This window comes from Alternaria viburni (assembly GCF_023758015.1).
Source record: "Alternaria viburni strain BMP 2772 chromosome Unknown scaffold_18, whole genome shotgun sequence".
Lineage (NCBI taxonomy): Eukaryota > Fungi > Ascomycota > Dothideomycetes > Pleosporales > Pleosporaceae > Alternaria > Alternaria viburni.
In genome coordinates, this window is record NW_026055787.1 from 128,997 (window position 1) to 143,585 (window position 14,589).

Here is a 14,589-nt window from a genome sequence, read left to right on the forward strand (position 1 = left end):
CTGAACGCCCTCTCACGCCCAGTATGTATCCAGCATTACCCAATTAGGCGATATGTCGTGCAGCTCTCCGTAGCGTGAGTCACATCTGCATCTGCTGGGTTCTGGGTCGCGCTAACCTGCCCCCGGCGTCCGCCACGTCCGAACTTCACTCAACATGCGTTCGGTCCTTCCAAGCTGGCACGAACAGAGCTGATGAGAGGTAGACCTCGCGCAAGCGCGTAGTCGCTGTTTCGTGATGTTCATGGCTGGACTTCGATGAGAGATTCGTACAGCGTTCACTCCATTACTGCTCCCGGGTATCATCCTACACTCAAGACCCATCTTCAAAGTATCTAGCAAGTATCCGGTCGCGATGCGTGACCAGGCGTGTGCGCGTCGTTAGCGCGTCGCGCAAACGCGTGTCCACCCAACCCTTGCCCAATTGCTCATCCAATAGCAGATGTGTATACGCAAAGACACTAGCATCGAACAAGCCCGGTCTTTGCGCGCCGAAGAACCAGTCGTCTTTACCCAGCAGTGTCTCTAATGTTGCGAGTGCCTCGTCTGCCTGGTTGTATAGCGTCTCGTCGTTTATTATGCTCGAGAATTTGAGCAGTTCGGTCTCAGCGGCCAGACGTAGTTCGCGGGATATCGTGAGACGTACGAAGGGATTGCGGGAACTTGTGAGGATGTAGAGGGGCTCGGCGATAGTGGTGAAGTTGGGAGAGAGGTAGACAGTGTAGAGCTGGAATATGTTAGCCATGAGCCAAGTCTTCCTGGTGATTAACTTACCCAAGCTCTCCGTATCCGATGGTCTAGCAGACTCAGGTATGCTTCGTAGCGCGGATCTCCAGGCTCTTCTATTGCCTTCTCACTGTTGTTCATGGCCCATCGTTGCAGTTTGTTCGAGGGAACAGGCTGTGTTCGCTTGTAAGGATCTGACGAGGAAGGTATTACAAAGGGTAGCGAGCCGCTGGGAGAGGCATGGTTGTTTGCTGAGGCGACTCTGAAGGGGATTTTCGAAAACTTGAGGTACGCCTGCGACAATGTGAGCTTGGTGGTGGGGTATGGGCATCCATTAACATGGACTGACCTGCCACTTCAAACACGCTGGGTTATGCGATGGTGCGCCTCGAATTGCTCCTCCATCTGTAGTGAATACATAGAGTACATGGGTGTCGTGATGTTGTGGTGCGCGTTGTGGGAAGTCGTTGACGGGATACGTGATGAGCGGGAATTGGTCGAACAGCTGCTTTATCGGAGTAGGGACAGAGAATAGGCTGCGCGACGATGGCTGTCTTCTGATACTTCTAGCGGAAGCGTTATCATCGTCGGGTCGAGACATCATGGTTATGCGTGGTGATGCTGGCGATGATGTCGCAAAAAGTTGATGATGCGGCGGCCTCGGAGGAGAGCCCGCCGACGTCGTTGCAGCCACCGCCCCGCCCATCTCACGCGAGACCCTCATCAACACCTCCCAACCAAATGTCTCCAGATACTCTTCCGTGTTTGGACAATACTAGCAGCAATATTATCGTAACAGAATCAAAAGTACTGAAGCTTGTTAAGATCACCGATGATACACAACGACATTTGATGTTGATGTTTTTATCTGTTAGTACAGTTAGAAAGCTAGATTGGAGAGGATGATTATATGTCAACGCGAAACTCAATTTGGGCTCACTCCTATTCGCACTCACAGGCAGCTTTCCGTTCACATGGTTACAAGATCTTTGGTCAAAGGGGGAATCAAATTCTATACATTCGGGTTATGACTTTCCCTTCTCCTCCATGAAGCGGGCTGCCGCTTCTTATATATCATCACTCATTAAAAGCCAGAGACGATGCTCCAAAACCTCAAATACTTCCAGAAAGCAGATCCTACGCTACGCAAACGCTTAGATAAGCTGCTGGAACGCACGGTCGAGAGGAGATCGGAGAGGCTTGACCTCCTTGTAGAAGTCAATGGTAGCCTTAGCACGCTTGGCAATGCCCTCGGGGGTGAACTCGAACTTGGCGTAGACCTCCTTGTATGGTCCGGAGGCACCGAAGCGGTTGAGACCGAATTGCTCGTGAGAGTATTTCTCCCAGCCCATGGTGGACATGACCTCAACACTGAGCGATGGGATACCGCCGGGGATGACCGACATCTTGTAGTCCTTGTCTTGCGCGTCGAAGACCTCGAAGCAAGGCAGGGAAGCAACACGAGCGGTGATACCCTGGTCCTTGAGGGTCTTGACGGCTTCCAAGCAGAGAGAGACCTCGGAACCAGTGGACACGAGGGTGATCTGGGCGTCCTTGTCCTCAAGAGCGACGTAACCACCCTTGATGGCCTTCTCGAGAGTTGATCCCTCGAGCTGGGGCAGGTTCTGACGGGTGAGGGCAAGGATGGATGGCGTACCCTTGGAGGTAAGAGCCATGTAATAAGCAGCAGAGCACTCGTTTCCGTCGGCCGGGCGCCAGACCATCATGTTGGGCAGAGCGCGGAAGTGGGCGAGAGTCTCGATAGGCTGGTGGGTGGGGCCGTCCTCACCAAGACCAATGGAGTCGTGGGTAGCGACGTAGATGACGCGCTGGTGTGAGAGAGAGGACAGACGGACGGCACCGGCGGCGTATGAAACGAAGTTCAGGAAAGTACCACCGGCAGGGATGATGGTGCCGTATGCGGACATACCGTTCATGATGGCGGCCATGGCGTGCTCGCGGACACCATATCTCAGGTATCGGCCAGACCACTCACCAATGCCGAGCTCAGGGGGCTGGAAGTCGACGGCCTTCTTCCATCGGGTGTTGTTGGAGCCAGTCAGATCGGCGGAACCGGACAGAAGCTCAGGGACGACATCGTGGATCGCCTCGAGGACGCTCTCAGAGAGCTTTCTTGAGGCAATAGCGGCGTCGGTGGGCTTGTATGTGGGGAGGGCCTTCTGCCAGCCTTCGGGGAGGTCGCCGGTCAGACGGCGAGAGAGATCGGCGTGAAGCTCCTTGTGCTCCTCGCCGTACTTCTGGAAGAGCTTGTTCCACTCCTCCTCAGCAGCAGCACCCTCGGCGGCGTGCTTGTGGTACATGTCGTAAACCTCTTGGGGAACAGCGAACATCTTCTCGGGGTCGAAACCGAACTTCTCCTTGACCTGCTTGCAGTCGTCGGCCTTGAGGGGGTTTCCGTGGACACCGCCGGTACCCTGGAGCTTGGAACCGAAACCGATGGTGGTAGTGAGCTTGATCATCGAAGGCTTGTCGGTGACCTTCTTGGCCTCAGCGATGGCCTTCTCAATGCCCTCGAGGTCGGAGTCACCGTCCTCGACGTGCAGTACGTGCCATCCGTAGGACTCGAATCGCTTCATGACATCCTCAGTGAAGGCGCACTTGGTGTCACCGTCTGTATGACGTCAGTCCCCGTTTTTCCTTTCGAACTCTCTGCCAAACTTACCAATGGAGATGTGGTTGTCATCGTAAATGGCAATGAGGTTTCCGAGCTTCAAGTGACCGGCAGTGGAGGCAGCCTCGCTGGCAATACCCTCCATAGCGCAACCATCACCGAAGAACATGTAGACGTGGTTGTTGATCAGCTCGTAGCCGGGCTTGTTGAAGACGGCGGCGGTGTGCTTCTCAGCAATAGCGAGACCGACGGCATTGGCGAAACCCTGACCAAGAGGGCCAGTGGTGACCTCGATACCGGGGGTGTCGTGGGACTCGGGGTGACCGGGTGTGATGCTGTCGACTTGCTGCAGCGAAATTAGTTTTGACAGGCAGTAGAATTATCTTGAATGCGTACACGGAAGTTCTTCAGGTCGTCAATGCTGACGTTGTAGCCGAAGAGGTGGATCAGCGCATACTGGAGCATGCATCCGTGACCGTTGCTAGGCACTCAGTCAGCTTTTCCATCTGATAAAACATGGGATGTTGCAGCCCCAATGCAAGCACTGTATCTGCGCGGAGATGATTCTGGTGCAAAAGCCACAACTAGATCTCCGACAGCGGCTGACATCAAGAAAGCAATGCTCTCTTATCTGCCATCGCCGCGGAGATCCACAACTTCTCATCCAGACCACCCCAGAATCATTGCGCGATTCCAAGCCTGCCATGACTGCCATTGTATGTGTTGAAAAGTACAGAAAAGTACGTACGAGAGGACGAAGCGGTCGCGGTTGACCCATTTGGGGTTCTTGGGGTTGAAAGTCATGAACTTGTTCCACACAACGTGGGCCACCGGGGCCATACCCATGGGGGCACCCGGGTGGCCGGAGTTTGCCTGGAATGTGGCATCGACCTGTACGAAAACACCAACAGTCAGCCATTGAATCTCTCAAACGGCCCTCAACAGGCTCCAACAAGCTGCTGCCACTTTTGTTGGGAGCAGGACTGCTAGCGGGGTAGCTATTGATAATGGTGGGGCGGCCTCCAAAACAACAGAGGGATGGAACGTACCGCTAGGGTGCGGATGGTGTTGATAGCGAGCTCATCGGTCTTTCCGTACGGCATGATGGGCAGATCTGTCGATGGGGAAAAGATTGAAAGAAGAGAAGTTGTCGCAGACGTGCTGGTGTTTAGGTTTTGTAGTTATAGTGGGGTGGCTAGCCGTCATGCCTGCCTCACTCATAACGCCAGAGTGGACGTTTTAGTGGGGTCTCTCAAAGCCCGATTACATCAACCAGTCGCCGCACTTTCTGCCACAACATGCCACATCCCACCTGCTGCGTGTTTTGTTTTTAGTAAGCCTGCGCCGTGTGCTGACATGGTTTGCCGTGTCTCGTCCTGTCTCGTCCCGCCGGTCAATGGCGCGTTGCTGCAGCTGCAAGTGACTGTCCATTACTAACCTCTTGCCCTGGCCAGCCTCTGTTCCCTCTGCATCCGCCATGCGCCGAGAACGACCGCAATGGCGGACCACAGTGCCCCGATAGCGCAGGGAACGCCTCTCTCAAACTCTGGCTCCAACGTGTTGCGCCATGCAGAAAACTCACGATGCGACAGAATTCTTCCGGGCGGCTATCGCGACACCCGGGATCGGCGCCGCGGCCGAAACAGAACTGCGTACATGAGGCTCAATCGTGAAAGCCCCAATACAGATGTCTCGACTAGAGCCGGACATTTAACCTGTTTATTCTCCGGTTGCGCTGAGAGACTGCGACGACGTGAGACTAGGCTGCTAGGGCAGTTGGGTAAATAGCGCGCCCGCCGTGCTATATACCGCTGGCTGGCTAATCACAATCTCAACACCATGGAGTCCCTGTACCAAGGCCGTTCAACCAGGCTGTTTGATTGACGAGTCAACCATGGAAAATCAATATGTGTATTGTTACAATTTCGACATACGTAAAAGGATAAATGAGCGCTGTGGGTATCTATCTCGTACTATACAAACATGTAAAGAAATGACAGTCTTGTCGTCTTCCATCCCCTCCTCCGTTTCCGCCATCATCATTCATTAAGAAAATCTATACACAAGAAAAGGTTATGTAATCAAGAATCGAACTTCACCTCGCAGTTCTTCATCTCCACCCGACCTCCAGGAATAGGTCCTCGCCCTTTTTCCTCGGCGTGAGTCGGGGTACCCATGCAGGACTCTTCAATCCGTCCCGATCGAAGTCGACGTTTACATCTCGGCCGATGTTCAACTCGGACATCTCGTCTCTCTTCCTCCTCACATTCAACGGCCGCACGACGTCTTCCTCGTACATGACAGGGCTTCTACCCCAAGCGCCACTCTGCACGCGACTCTTACGGTCGATACCCGTCTTTGAAGCAGGTGTCGTGCTCCACGACTCTGTGCTGTTGCTGCGCATGTGTGACCGAGCCCTGCGCGGAGGACTAGTCACACGCGGCGGGGATGTAAACGGGTCTCGGTGAGGGCTCTCTAGTCTAGGCCGGGACTCGAGTAGTAGTGGCGGAAGAGCATTGTTGCGTTTCTGAAGAAGTGCTGACGCGTCTGGGGCCCTACGTGGACTTCTGAAGTTCTGCTGCTGTGGCGAACTCTTTGGGCTACGCGGTACCAGCTGATTCGAAGACCGAGGCACCTTTGGGTATCGCAGCTTGGAGATTGGCGACTCAGCGACAGGTGATAGCTGCTGTTTATTACTGGCACTGTCATCCGACAGTTGCTTGTCTTCGTCCTCATCTTCAGGTGTGGAGTCGTTGGCATTTGTCGTCTCAAAAGATGTCTGGCTGTTCAGGGAATCGCGTAGGTTGGTCGAAGTTCGCGATGTAGTACGCGACAGTGTGCTACCGTGCGATTTCTTGGACTTAATCTGCACAGTCTTCGGTGACTCTTTCGGGCGGACGATGCGCGCTGGACTGGCCTTGGGTGTCTGGTCACGGCTCTGGCCACTGGAGAAATAATAGTCGATGATGTCTCCAGATGTGCTTGCGTCGCGCGAGCTGGCAGTCGTGGCTTTTGATTCGTACGAAGTGGCTGTAGATGTCATCTGGAAAGGTGGTGCCAAGCGCGGGCGTGTTGCAGGCTGCGCTTGAGGTGGTAGTGGTGCACCATGAGAGCGTGTCGCTGCCGCAGCAATCTGCTTCGGCTGGGGCCTCTCGTGACGAACAGGAATATTAAGAAACAACTCGGATCCACGTCCTACTGAACGCTGGTTGACGGCGAAGTTTGGTGCTCGTCTAGAGGGCTGTAGAGCGCGGATCGGAGGAATGGGTACTGGAGGCGTGGGCAACAGCATCGAGGATCTCCGGTGTGGTGAGGTCTCATCTTCTTCGAAGACAGTCTCCTGAGTCATCGTACTGACAGGCCGAAAGGCTGTGCTGGTATGCGATTGTGTCGCGAGAGGTGCCTTTTGATGCGTTGTGCCGACTTTTGGCGCCTTCTGAGGTACCACGGGCTTGCCATCCAGCTCGGCACTGATGGCCAGACCTATCTGATCCAGTGGCAACGAGGAATTTGAGGAACTGTTGGAAGTCCCCACCCCGAGTCGTTGCGCTGGACGTGCTGGGCCTTGCTTGCTGCCCCTGCGAAAAGCTCGCGGAGGCGCCAAGGGGAACTGCTTCGGTAGTTCAGCAGAGTGTCCTACTTGGACATAGTGCGAGAATCTTGTCGAAAGCTGCTTTCCTCGCTGAGTCTCTCCCTTTTCGTCTCCATCGAAGACCACACGTCGCTCCTTTCGTCTGCGCAAGCACACACTGAGCGCCATCAGTCCAATCGCCATAACAAAAGCTGCTACTGCAGCTACTGAAAGTCCAGCAATCTGCGCAGGTGTCATTCTGGGAGGATTATTTGAAGCCGTGGTTGCTGCGACAGGCGAAGACGTTGCCGACGAAGTAGCAGACGGGAGCGAAGGAACAGTATCGGCAAAAGCGGTCTGGGTAGAGCTGCTTTGAATTCGTGACGAGGATGTGATGATGGGTGTGCTCGTTGTGGTTGGTAGACTGATAGTCGGCGACATGGTGCGAGTTGCGCTCGTCACGACGTACGTGAGAACACTCTTGGTCGGCATGACCGCATCCTTTTGCCCCAGACAAATCCCGTAGGTTGAACTGAGTGATGCCTGGGCATCGTCCATGGGGCACGATAGGTAGATGCAGCCGAGAGCCACTTCACCAAGTGACTCTCCAACATTACTATAACGAGAACAGAGGCATTGAAGGCTCTCTTGACCAGAACATGCTACGGGAAATCTTTCGTCCAGCGAAGACCGTAAACATGATTGTGCGCATTGGGGTACATTCTGTTGAAGCGCCTGCGGAAGGGAGTTTGGTGTGGAAGCGACAGTGGGAGCTGCCTGCATCGGCGAAGCTAGTATTATAAAGACTGATGAGATCCATAGCCTTTTGAAGTGGCTCATAAGCATAGTTGTACAGTATCTGTACCAGTGTTAGCTACATCTTCAAGGATGGACGTATGACAACAGTTTACTCACTAAGAGATCTAGACATGAGGGAAGATGCGGAGAAGCGCTGAACCTGCAGCGGAATGAACAAGGAAATTGAAGGAGAAGAACTCAAGGAAATTCGTAACGCGTCCACCGTCTCATGAAGTTTTGTTGATGTATACAAAAGCCATTAAGTGGGGGATGGTAGGCTGACAATATGTATTGGCATCGTTGCCAGCCGCCATGTCAGAGCCCTGCGTGAGCAACCGCTGAGGCGCCACGATAGCGGCTTTTCGAGGCCATTGACACCCATGGTAAGCGCTCGCAGAATTGAGAGAGGCTGATTGACTGGAGAGTCGTCGCTTCGAAGATGTGGTGGTGCAAAGATGCTATTCTAGGCGCTCGCGTCGTGCGCTAAGCGCTGGGGTTCGGGCTAGTCTACCACGTCAGCCAGTCGTTGCACGGCGCCTGTATAAACTTCGAGCAGAACACAAAAGCGAGCCTTGGCCTACGTGCATTACGTGGGACGAAAACACGCTGCAGCCCAGCGTTAGCGACTACCCGAGAACCGCGTCATTGGTGTTCGTTCGCGTTGGTGACGCGAAACTCGACTGACGAGGTCATGGACTATTCTGGGCCGTCATCTGGCTGTGCGCGTCTGTTTGGCATTATCGTCTGTCTTCGTGACAACAGCTGCGACATCTGGTGCTACCTCTCGAGAGAACCATATTCGTCCCAGTTTCTAATTGAAGACTGGAGTAACGCGCAAAAGATGACAATTTCAGTCTTAGCGCAAATCGCACACTGATCAAACCGATACCATGGCAAGTCAGCAATTACAAAGGCGATCGACAGTCAGCTCGTCAGCTACCCGTTGTCACTGCAGTATGCATGACTTGTAACGGCGCCCAGAGGCCGAGATAACAGAGCTTCCAGTAGAGAAATATGGATGTTCTTCGGCACCCACCCAAATCGGCTACCAGATGGCTAAATGCGCAGGAACGTCGTCGCTATGTGGAGACGTCACCACCAAAGCGGGTAACTTGGTCTGCATGTTGCGTAGGCATGTGGAGCTCACGGAGAGAAGAGGTGGAATACAGCCATACTCCGTCGTGGGACGCAGATCTTGACGATAACAGGAGATGAAGTTATCGAACAGGAGAACGCGAATATAACCACGATATGGTATCTGCAAAGGCGTAGAACCATAAGGTTCGGCATTAGACAAGCTGGGGGAATGCTCGTGCTCCGAGCCATGAACGAGGTGTAAACGTAGTCACCTGTTCGCGTGGCCAGAGCTGTCCCCCTATTCAGCGGCATTCACGGGCGGTCATTGCTCCCACGTGTCGTTCGTGGGTCCTCCCGTCAGTCTGACTCAGGACTGTGCGCAAGAGTTGAGACAGAAGTTGAGACTGTTGATGCATCATCCCAGGAGAAGGGTACTGGAACAGCACAACGCTGGTAAGAAGTATAGTATTCAGACAGAGTGTCTTCGGCACGGCTAAGCCCCGGCTGCCAGTCAGATTAGTGATTTATAGTTTCGTCAAAGACGGGACGAAGATGGCAGTCGCATGACCGCGACACGTTCATGTTCATAAGTGCTGAGTACCCCAGAAGAGCATAAATCCAGCATCCACCCAGACCTGAGGCGACATGACGAGCAGGCAGCCGAGTACAACGGCAGAAAGGCGAGGCGAGGATACTTGGGAAAATCCAAAAATCTGATTGCGCAATGATTGGCCGAAGCGCGCGAGTCGGGGAGATGAAGCGATGCGACGGACGTTTGGCGAATGTTCGTGTGTTGCGGGGCTAGCCGCAAGGGGACTAGAGTCAATAGCCCCCGGTCAGTGCTTGGCCGAGGAGCGACTCGAGTGGCTGGCAGAAGCGTGATACCAAACCTGTCAGCGCACCACCACGGGCTGCTGATGGAGGTAGAACAGCAGCAGATAGAGCGACGCAGTGCGAGGCCGGGACCTTGCCTGCAGATGCAAGACAGGACGGGTGAGAAGGAGAGGCCAAACGCGACGGCGTTTCAAGGCACCGTGCCTGGATGCTTTGCCGGCTCCAAGCGTCAAGGCCCTCTTCTTTCGATGGGTCCAAAATTTCCATAAACCTTCTAGAAGCGCAGCTAGTCAGACTGAGGCGGGACGGGATTTACGGGAGTCGCATCTGGCGGTGTTGTCGACAGCGCTTCCATGTCAAACCGCGTAGTGCAACATAGGCTGAGGAGGCGACACCAGGGCCTGCAGCAAGAGCGGGCGAGCTGCAGCGAATAGAGCTGCTGTGCCCGGCGGCCAATGGCGAAGGCCAACTTACGGTGAGCGAACAGGCGAACAGGTGCCAGACGGGCGGACGAACAGGCGGGCACGTCTGATGGGTGTGGTGTTGGGTCGGCAGTGGGTGGGCTCAGACAGGCCTTCACGTCAAGACAGCGGACAGCGCAGAAGCAGCGAAGATGGCGAACCAGCCAGGGGGAATCGGCAAAGATGTTAGTGATGCTAGCACCTAGTCGTTGCAAGATGGGCATCGGAGGGTTTGGTGGTAGAGTGGCCCGGGAGCAGCTGCAGGCTAGCTAGGCCTGGCGATGCTTCCTTTCGCGGGCAAGCGCCTCTCCTTTCGCGGCCTTCATCAGCCTTCTTCATACTCGCCTCTTGTTCTTTGCTTCTCCCAAACGTCAATCCACGGCTGTACTTCGTCGCAATCGCTGCAGTCCCAGTCCCGGCCCTTTTCTGCGCCTCTTGTTTCTTGCTGCGACACGTCGGCGAGCGCGCAGCCAACGTTGCTTCCCCCAGCCGATCCACCCCCGAGCCGACCGTGCAGCAACCCTGAGACCTCGGAGCGAAGCGAGCCTCGTCGTCGCTCATACGCCAGCCATCCCTTCACCTTCGTCCTCCACCCTCATCCCTTCCACATCCGACCGCTGCCCACCGCGCCTTCCATTGGGGGTCGTCTTGTAATACCAGGTGAGCCTCCCTTTGCTTCTCGACGCCCCGTCGCGCCTGCCGCTGCCTGAGCTCTGGGACCCAAGCGCCACCGTCGAGCGCGAGCGAGCAAACATCGGCATCGCCTGCCCTCGCCTCGCCCACGGCTAAAGTCGCCAACCCTCTGCACTCGCACGACGCCGCCGCTGTCTGCCATTGAGCTCCTATTGACTCTGCCCTCCAGATTTCCGCATTGGCCGGCCTCGACGGAACATCACCCACCCTACCCTAATAATCACCCCGGACACCGTCCCCTACCGCCATCATGGGTTGCGGAATGAGCACAGAGGAGAAGGAGGGCAAGCAGAGGAACGAGGAGATTGAGAACCAGCTCAAGCGCGACAAGATGATGCAGCGCAACGAGATCAAGATGCTGCTCCTCGGTCAGTATTGCGACGCCCGCCACGTCGCCAGCCTCTAACAGCGCGCAGGAGCCGGAGAGTCCGGAAAGTCGACCATCCTCAAGCAGATGAAGCTCATCCACGAGGGCGGATACTCACGCGACGAGCGCGAGTCGTTCAAGGAGATCATCTTCAGCAACACCGTCCAGTCGATGCGCGTCATCCTCGAGGCCATGGAGTCGCTCGAGCTGCCGCTCGACGACCAGCGCGCCGAATACCACGTCCAGACCATCTTCATGCAGCCGGCACAGATCGAGGGCGACAGCCTACCCCCGGAGGTTGGAAACGCCATCTCCGTCCTGTGGAAGGACGCCGGTGTCCAACAGTGTTTCCAGCGCTCGCGCGAGTACCAGCTCAACGACTCTGCTAAATAGTGAGCATGCTCCGTGCAGTGAATGCGCAACATCGCTAACCGTTGACAGCTACTTCGACTCCATCGACCGTATCGCTGCGCCCGACTACATTCCCAACGACCAGGACGTGCTCCGATCGCGTGTCAAGACGACTGGTATCACCGAAACCACCTTCATCATCGGCGATCTTACCTACCGCATGTTCGATGTCGGTGGTCAACGATCTGAGCGTAAGAAGTGGATACACTGCTTCGAGAACGTCACCACCATCCTCTTCCTCGTCGCCATCTCCGAATACGACCAGCTGCTGTTCGAGGACGAGACCGTCAACCGTATGCAAGAAGCTCTCACATTGTTCGACTCCATCTGCAACTCGCGGTGGTTCGTCAAGACATCCATCATCCTGTTCCTCAACAAGATCGATCGCTTCAAGGAGAAGCTGCCCGTCAGCCCCATGAAGAACTACTTCCCCGACTACGAGGGCGGCCCAGACTACGCTGCTGCGTGTGACTACATCCTGAACCGCTTCGTTTCGCTCAACCAACACGAGACAAAGCAAATTTACACGCATTTCACATGTGCCACAGACACTATGCAGATCCGCTTCGTCATGGCTGCAGTAAACGGTACGACTACCCAACACTACTATGCTTGTATCACGCTGACATGTTCTAGACATTATTATCCAGGAGAACCTGCGGTTGTGCGGTTTGATATAAGTGCAATGGCGGCGGGATAAACGAACATCTTCCAACTGATCTCGAATCACGGGTTGCATGCCTCATGTCCTCCACAGGCGTTTGTGGACATTGCTTTGCATGTTTGCGCTTCTTTTGTCGAGAAGTGGTTTTGCTCAGGCCCGGGTCGCTACCTCTTTGATACCCTGCGGGCGGGCTGAAGAGACCATGGAACACACCACCAGCGAAGCGTCTTTTCATCTTCTTATTTCTTTTAACGTTTTCTTGGGCCCAACGAGGGATTGGGAATTGGAACGTGTCCTTTGATATAAAGAATCTTCCAACGGCGTGCGAAGCGTGTGTACAGCGGCTGCCAAAAGAAGCTTTTTTCCTAATACTACCTGTTCTTCCAAGTCTATTTTCACCGCAGCATGCACTTTTTTGGCCTTCGTATGTATACAGCATGTGTGAGATATGTAGTGAAATGATGAATTACTTTTAACCTCCCAATCATCTCCCCTCATCAGATCATATTACAAATCGTCTCGTCCCAGTCGCAACGACTCAAGCCATGCCAATCAATTCGGTCCCAACCAACAAGTCAATGCTCACACACCTTGCATAATCGGACCCCAGAGTGCGGGAGCAACCTTGTCTCCGGAAGAAAGAAACAAAGGGACAATTTCGCGGAACAATTACGGGAACAAAGTAAGGGAACCAGCATCGTGCACACCCACACAAACATGGACAACTTTCTGGCAAACCCGACACTCTGGTTTCCCCCCCTTCTCCATAGCAAGTCAGTATTCGGGCCGGCCAAGACGAACTGGTTCGGCTGCTGTTGCCCTTGGAATACGGGCACAGATCGATCTACGTTGTGACGCGATGCGATACGATGTGATGTGATGCGATAGTCTCATTACGGCTATTGTCACGATAGTGTGATAGTGGACATGCGCGGTCAGTCTCACAATGAGCAAGGGTCACGGCCCTCATCCAGTGCTTTTGTTGGTTCGCTACCTGACGTTTGGGTTCGGAATTTACATGACGCATCTTCTAGCTTGTGGGTTTCGATGCATGACCCGTGGGCATGGTAAAAGTGATGTTGTTTGTGCGGGCTGATTATCAAGGTGAAAGTGCATGCGGGAATGCGGTTAGCGCGGATGTGGCGCCGTTCCAGAGGGTCGGTCGTGACTTCCCTTCTCCAACACATCATTAATTCGACATTTATCCCCCAATGATTCGCAATGCTCACTACATGTGGAGATCTGTATCGAAATTACCCCCGGAGTTCATATCTACTCCATACACGGAAATGTCAGATCGGCGAGATGCTGGCAATTGCTGCGCGGGGTGCGACTGGCGGTGGCTGATCAATGTTTGACTGAAGGCTGCATACACGTCGCTGTCTAGGGAAGCCGCTTCCAGCTGTGGGGTGTATCTGCATATGCTATTGCCTAGTTGCAAAGTCGCAGGGCGGTGAGTGTTGTCTCGGTCGCGAATCTGCATCAGTCAATGTGAGCACGCATACATACACGGTGTTTGTCTCAGCACTCGCATTTGACTCGAATGACTCCGCGTAGATGCTTCTGAGTTGTCATTCTCCTAGCCTTACTGTCTGGACATCTGGCATCTTCTTGCAGCCCGGCAGCGGATGAGGTTCCGTCACGCAGCTACTTGGTTAGGACTGTGAGCGGGTAGCGATGGCTGCATTGATGTTGTTTGCCGCGGAAACGGTGGTAGTCATCCTGCATTGCCGTCTACACCGGAAAAGAGATGGCGAGCTTCTTGAGGAACAGGTATTTACATAGCCTCTTTCCCCCTCAACTCTTCATCACGTCTACTTTCCCATATCTTGCATCTTGCTTTTCATATCCCCTCCTTTTTAAATCATGTACTTTCCATCTGATTGAGAGTATATACGTCTCATCACGTTCTCTTCCGGTCCTGTTTCTGGCTCATGCCTCCTCGTCGTACAATTTGTCTGCTGGCCAGAGGACTCGTACTCTCATCTTGGCACATACTGTTCGCCCAGATCAGCCATCCCAGCCTACTAATACTGAGCATCCAAAACCTCTTATATACACCCGGACCGTTGCACTCTGTTCACGTATATCCCCTCTCCTTTGTTCTTATATAGCGCACCTTCTTAGGCGCAGAGGGCTGCCACGGGGCCTGGAACATGACCCTTGCATTCGCCGCTGCTTCTATCGCACCTGGCGCTTGACAACGACCCACTACCCCTTGAGACGCCGATAATCCGCCGGTATATGGAGCCCCAGGTACCGATAACATTGGAATCGACTTTGGGCCTGAATTTCTCGGTGAAGAAGCTTATGTCTGATCCTGACGATGGATATGACACCCGAAATAGCTGCTCTTCA

The 14,589-nt window shown here is 54.3% G+C and overlaps 4 protein-coding genes across 4 annotated transcripts; 1 reads left to right on the plus strand and 3 right to left on the minus strand.

Moving 5' to 3' along the window:
• Positions 1-310: 310 nt before the first annotated feature.
• J4E79_007908 (uncharacterized protein) lies at positions 311-1,327 on the minus strand (the record flags this gene model as incomplete). The annotated part of the gene is made up of 3 exons (XM_049356770.1): positions 311-724; positions 772-1,017; positions 1,073-1,327. The coding sequence occupies 3 exons, from the start codon at positions 1,325-1,327 to the stop codon at positions 311-313; spliced, it is 915 nt and encodes a 304-aa protein (XP_049208617.1).
• A 550-nt stretch (positions 1,328-1,877) lies between these two features.
• Positions 1,878-4,458, minus strand: J4E79_007909 (uncharacterized protein; the record flags this gene model as incomplete). The annotated part of the gene is made up of 5 exons (XM_049356771.1): positions 1,878-3,355; positions 3,407-3,701; positions 3,752-3,836; positions 4,104-4,246; positions 4,405-4,458. The coding sequence occupies 5 exons, from the start codon at positions 4,456-4,458 to the stop codon at positions 1,878-1,880; spliced, it is 2,055 nt and encodes a 684-aa protein (XP_049208618.1).
• A 1,007-nt stretch (positions 4,459-5,465) lies between these two features.
• On the minus strand, positions 5,466-7,484 carry J4E79_007910 (uncharacterized protein; the record flags this gene model as incomplete). The annotated part of the gene is made up of 1 exon (XM_049356772.1): positions 5,466-7,484. One exon carries the CDS (start codon positions 7,482-7,484, stop codon positions 5,466-5,468), a length of 2,019 nt encoding a protein of 672 aa, XP_049208619.1.
• Positions 7,485-11,039: 3,555 nt separating this feature from the next.
• Positions 11,040-12,247, plus strand: CGA1 (Glucoamylase 1 precursor (Glucan 1,4-alpha-glucosidase) (1,4-alpha-D-glucan glucohydrolase); the record flags this gene model as incomplete). The annotated part of the gene is made up of 4 exons (XM_049356773.1): positions 11,040-11,157; positions 11,206-11,548; positions 11,598-12,154; positions 12,204-12,247. The coding sequence occupies 4 exons, from the start codon at positions 11,040-11,042 to the stop codon at positions 12,245-12,247; spliced, it is 1,062 nt and encodes a 353-aa protein (XP_049208620.1).
• Between the last annotated feature and the right edge of the window lie 2,342 nt (positions 12,248-14,589).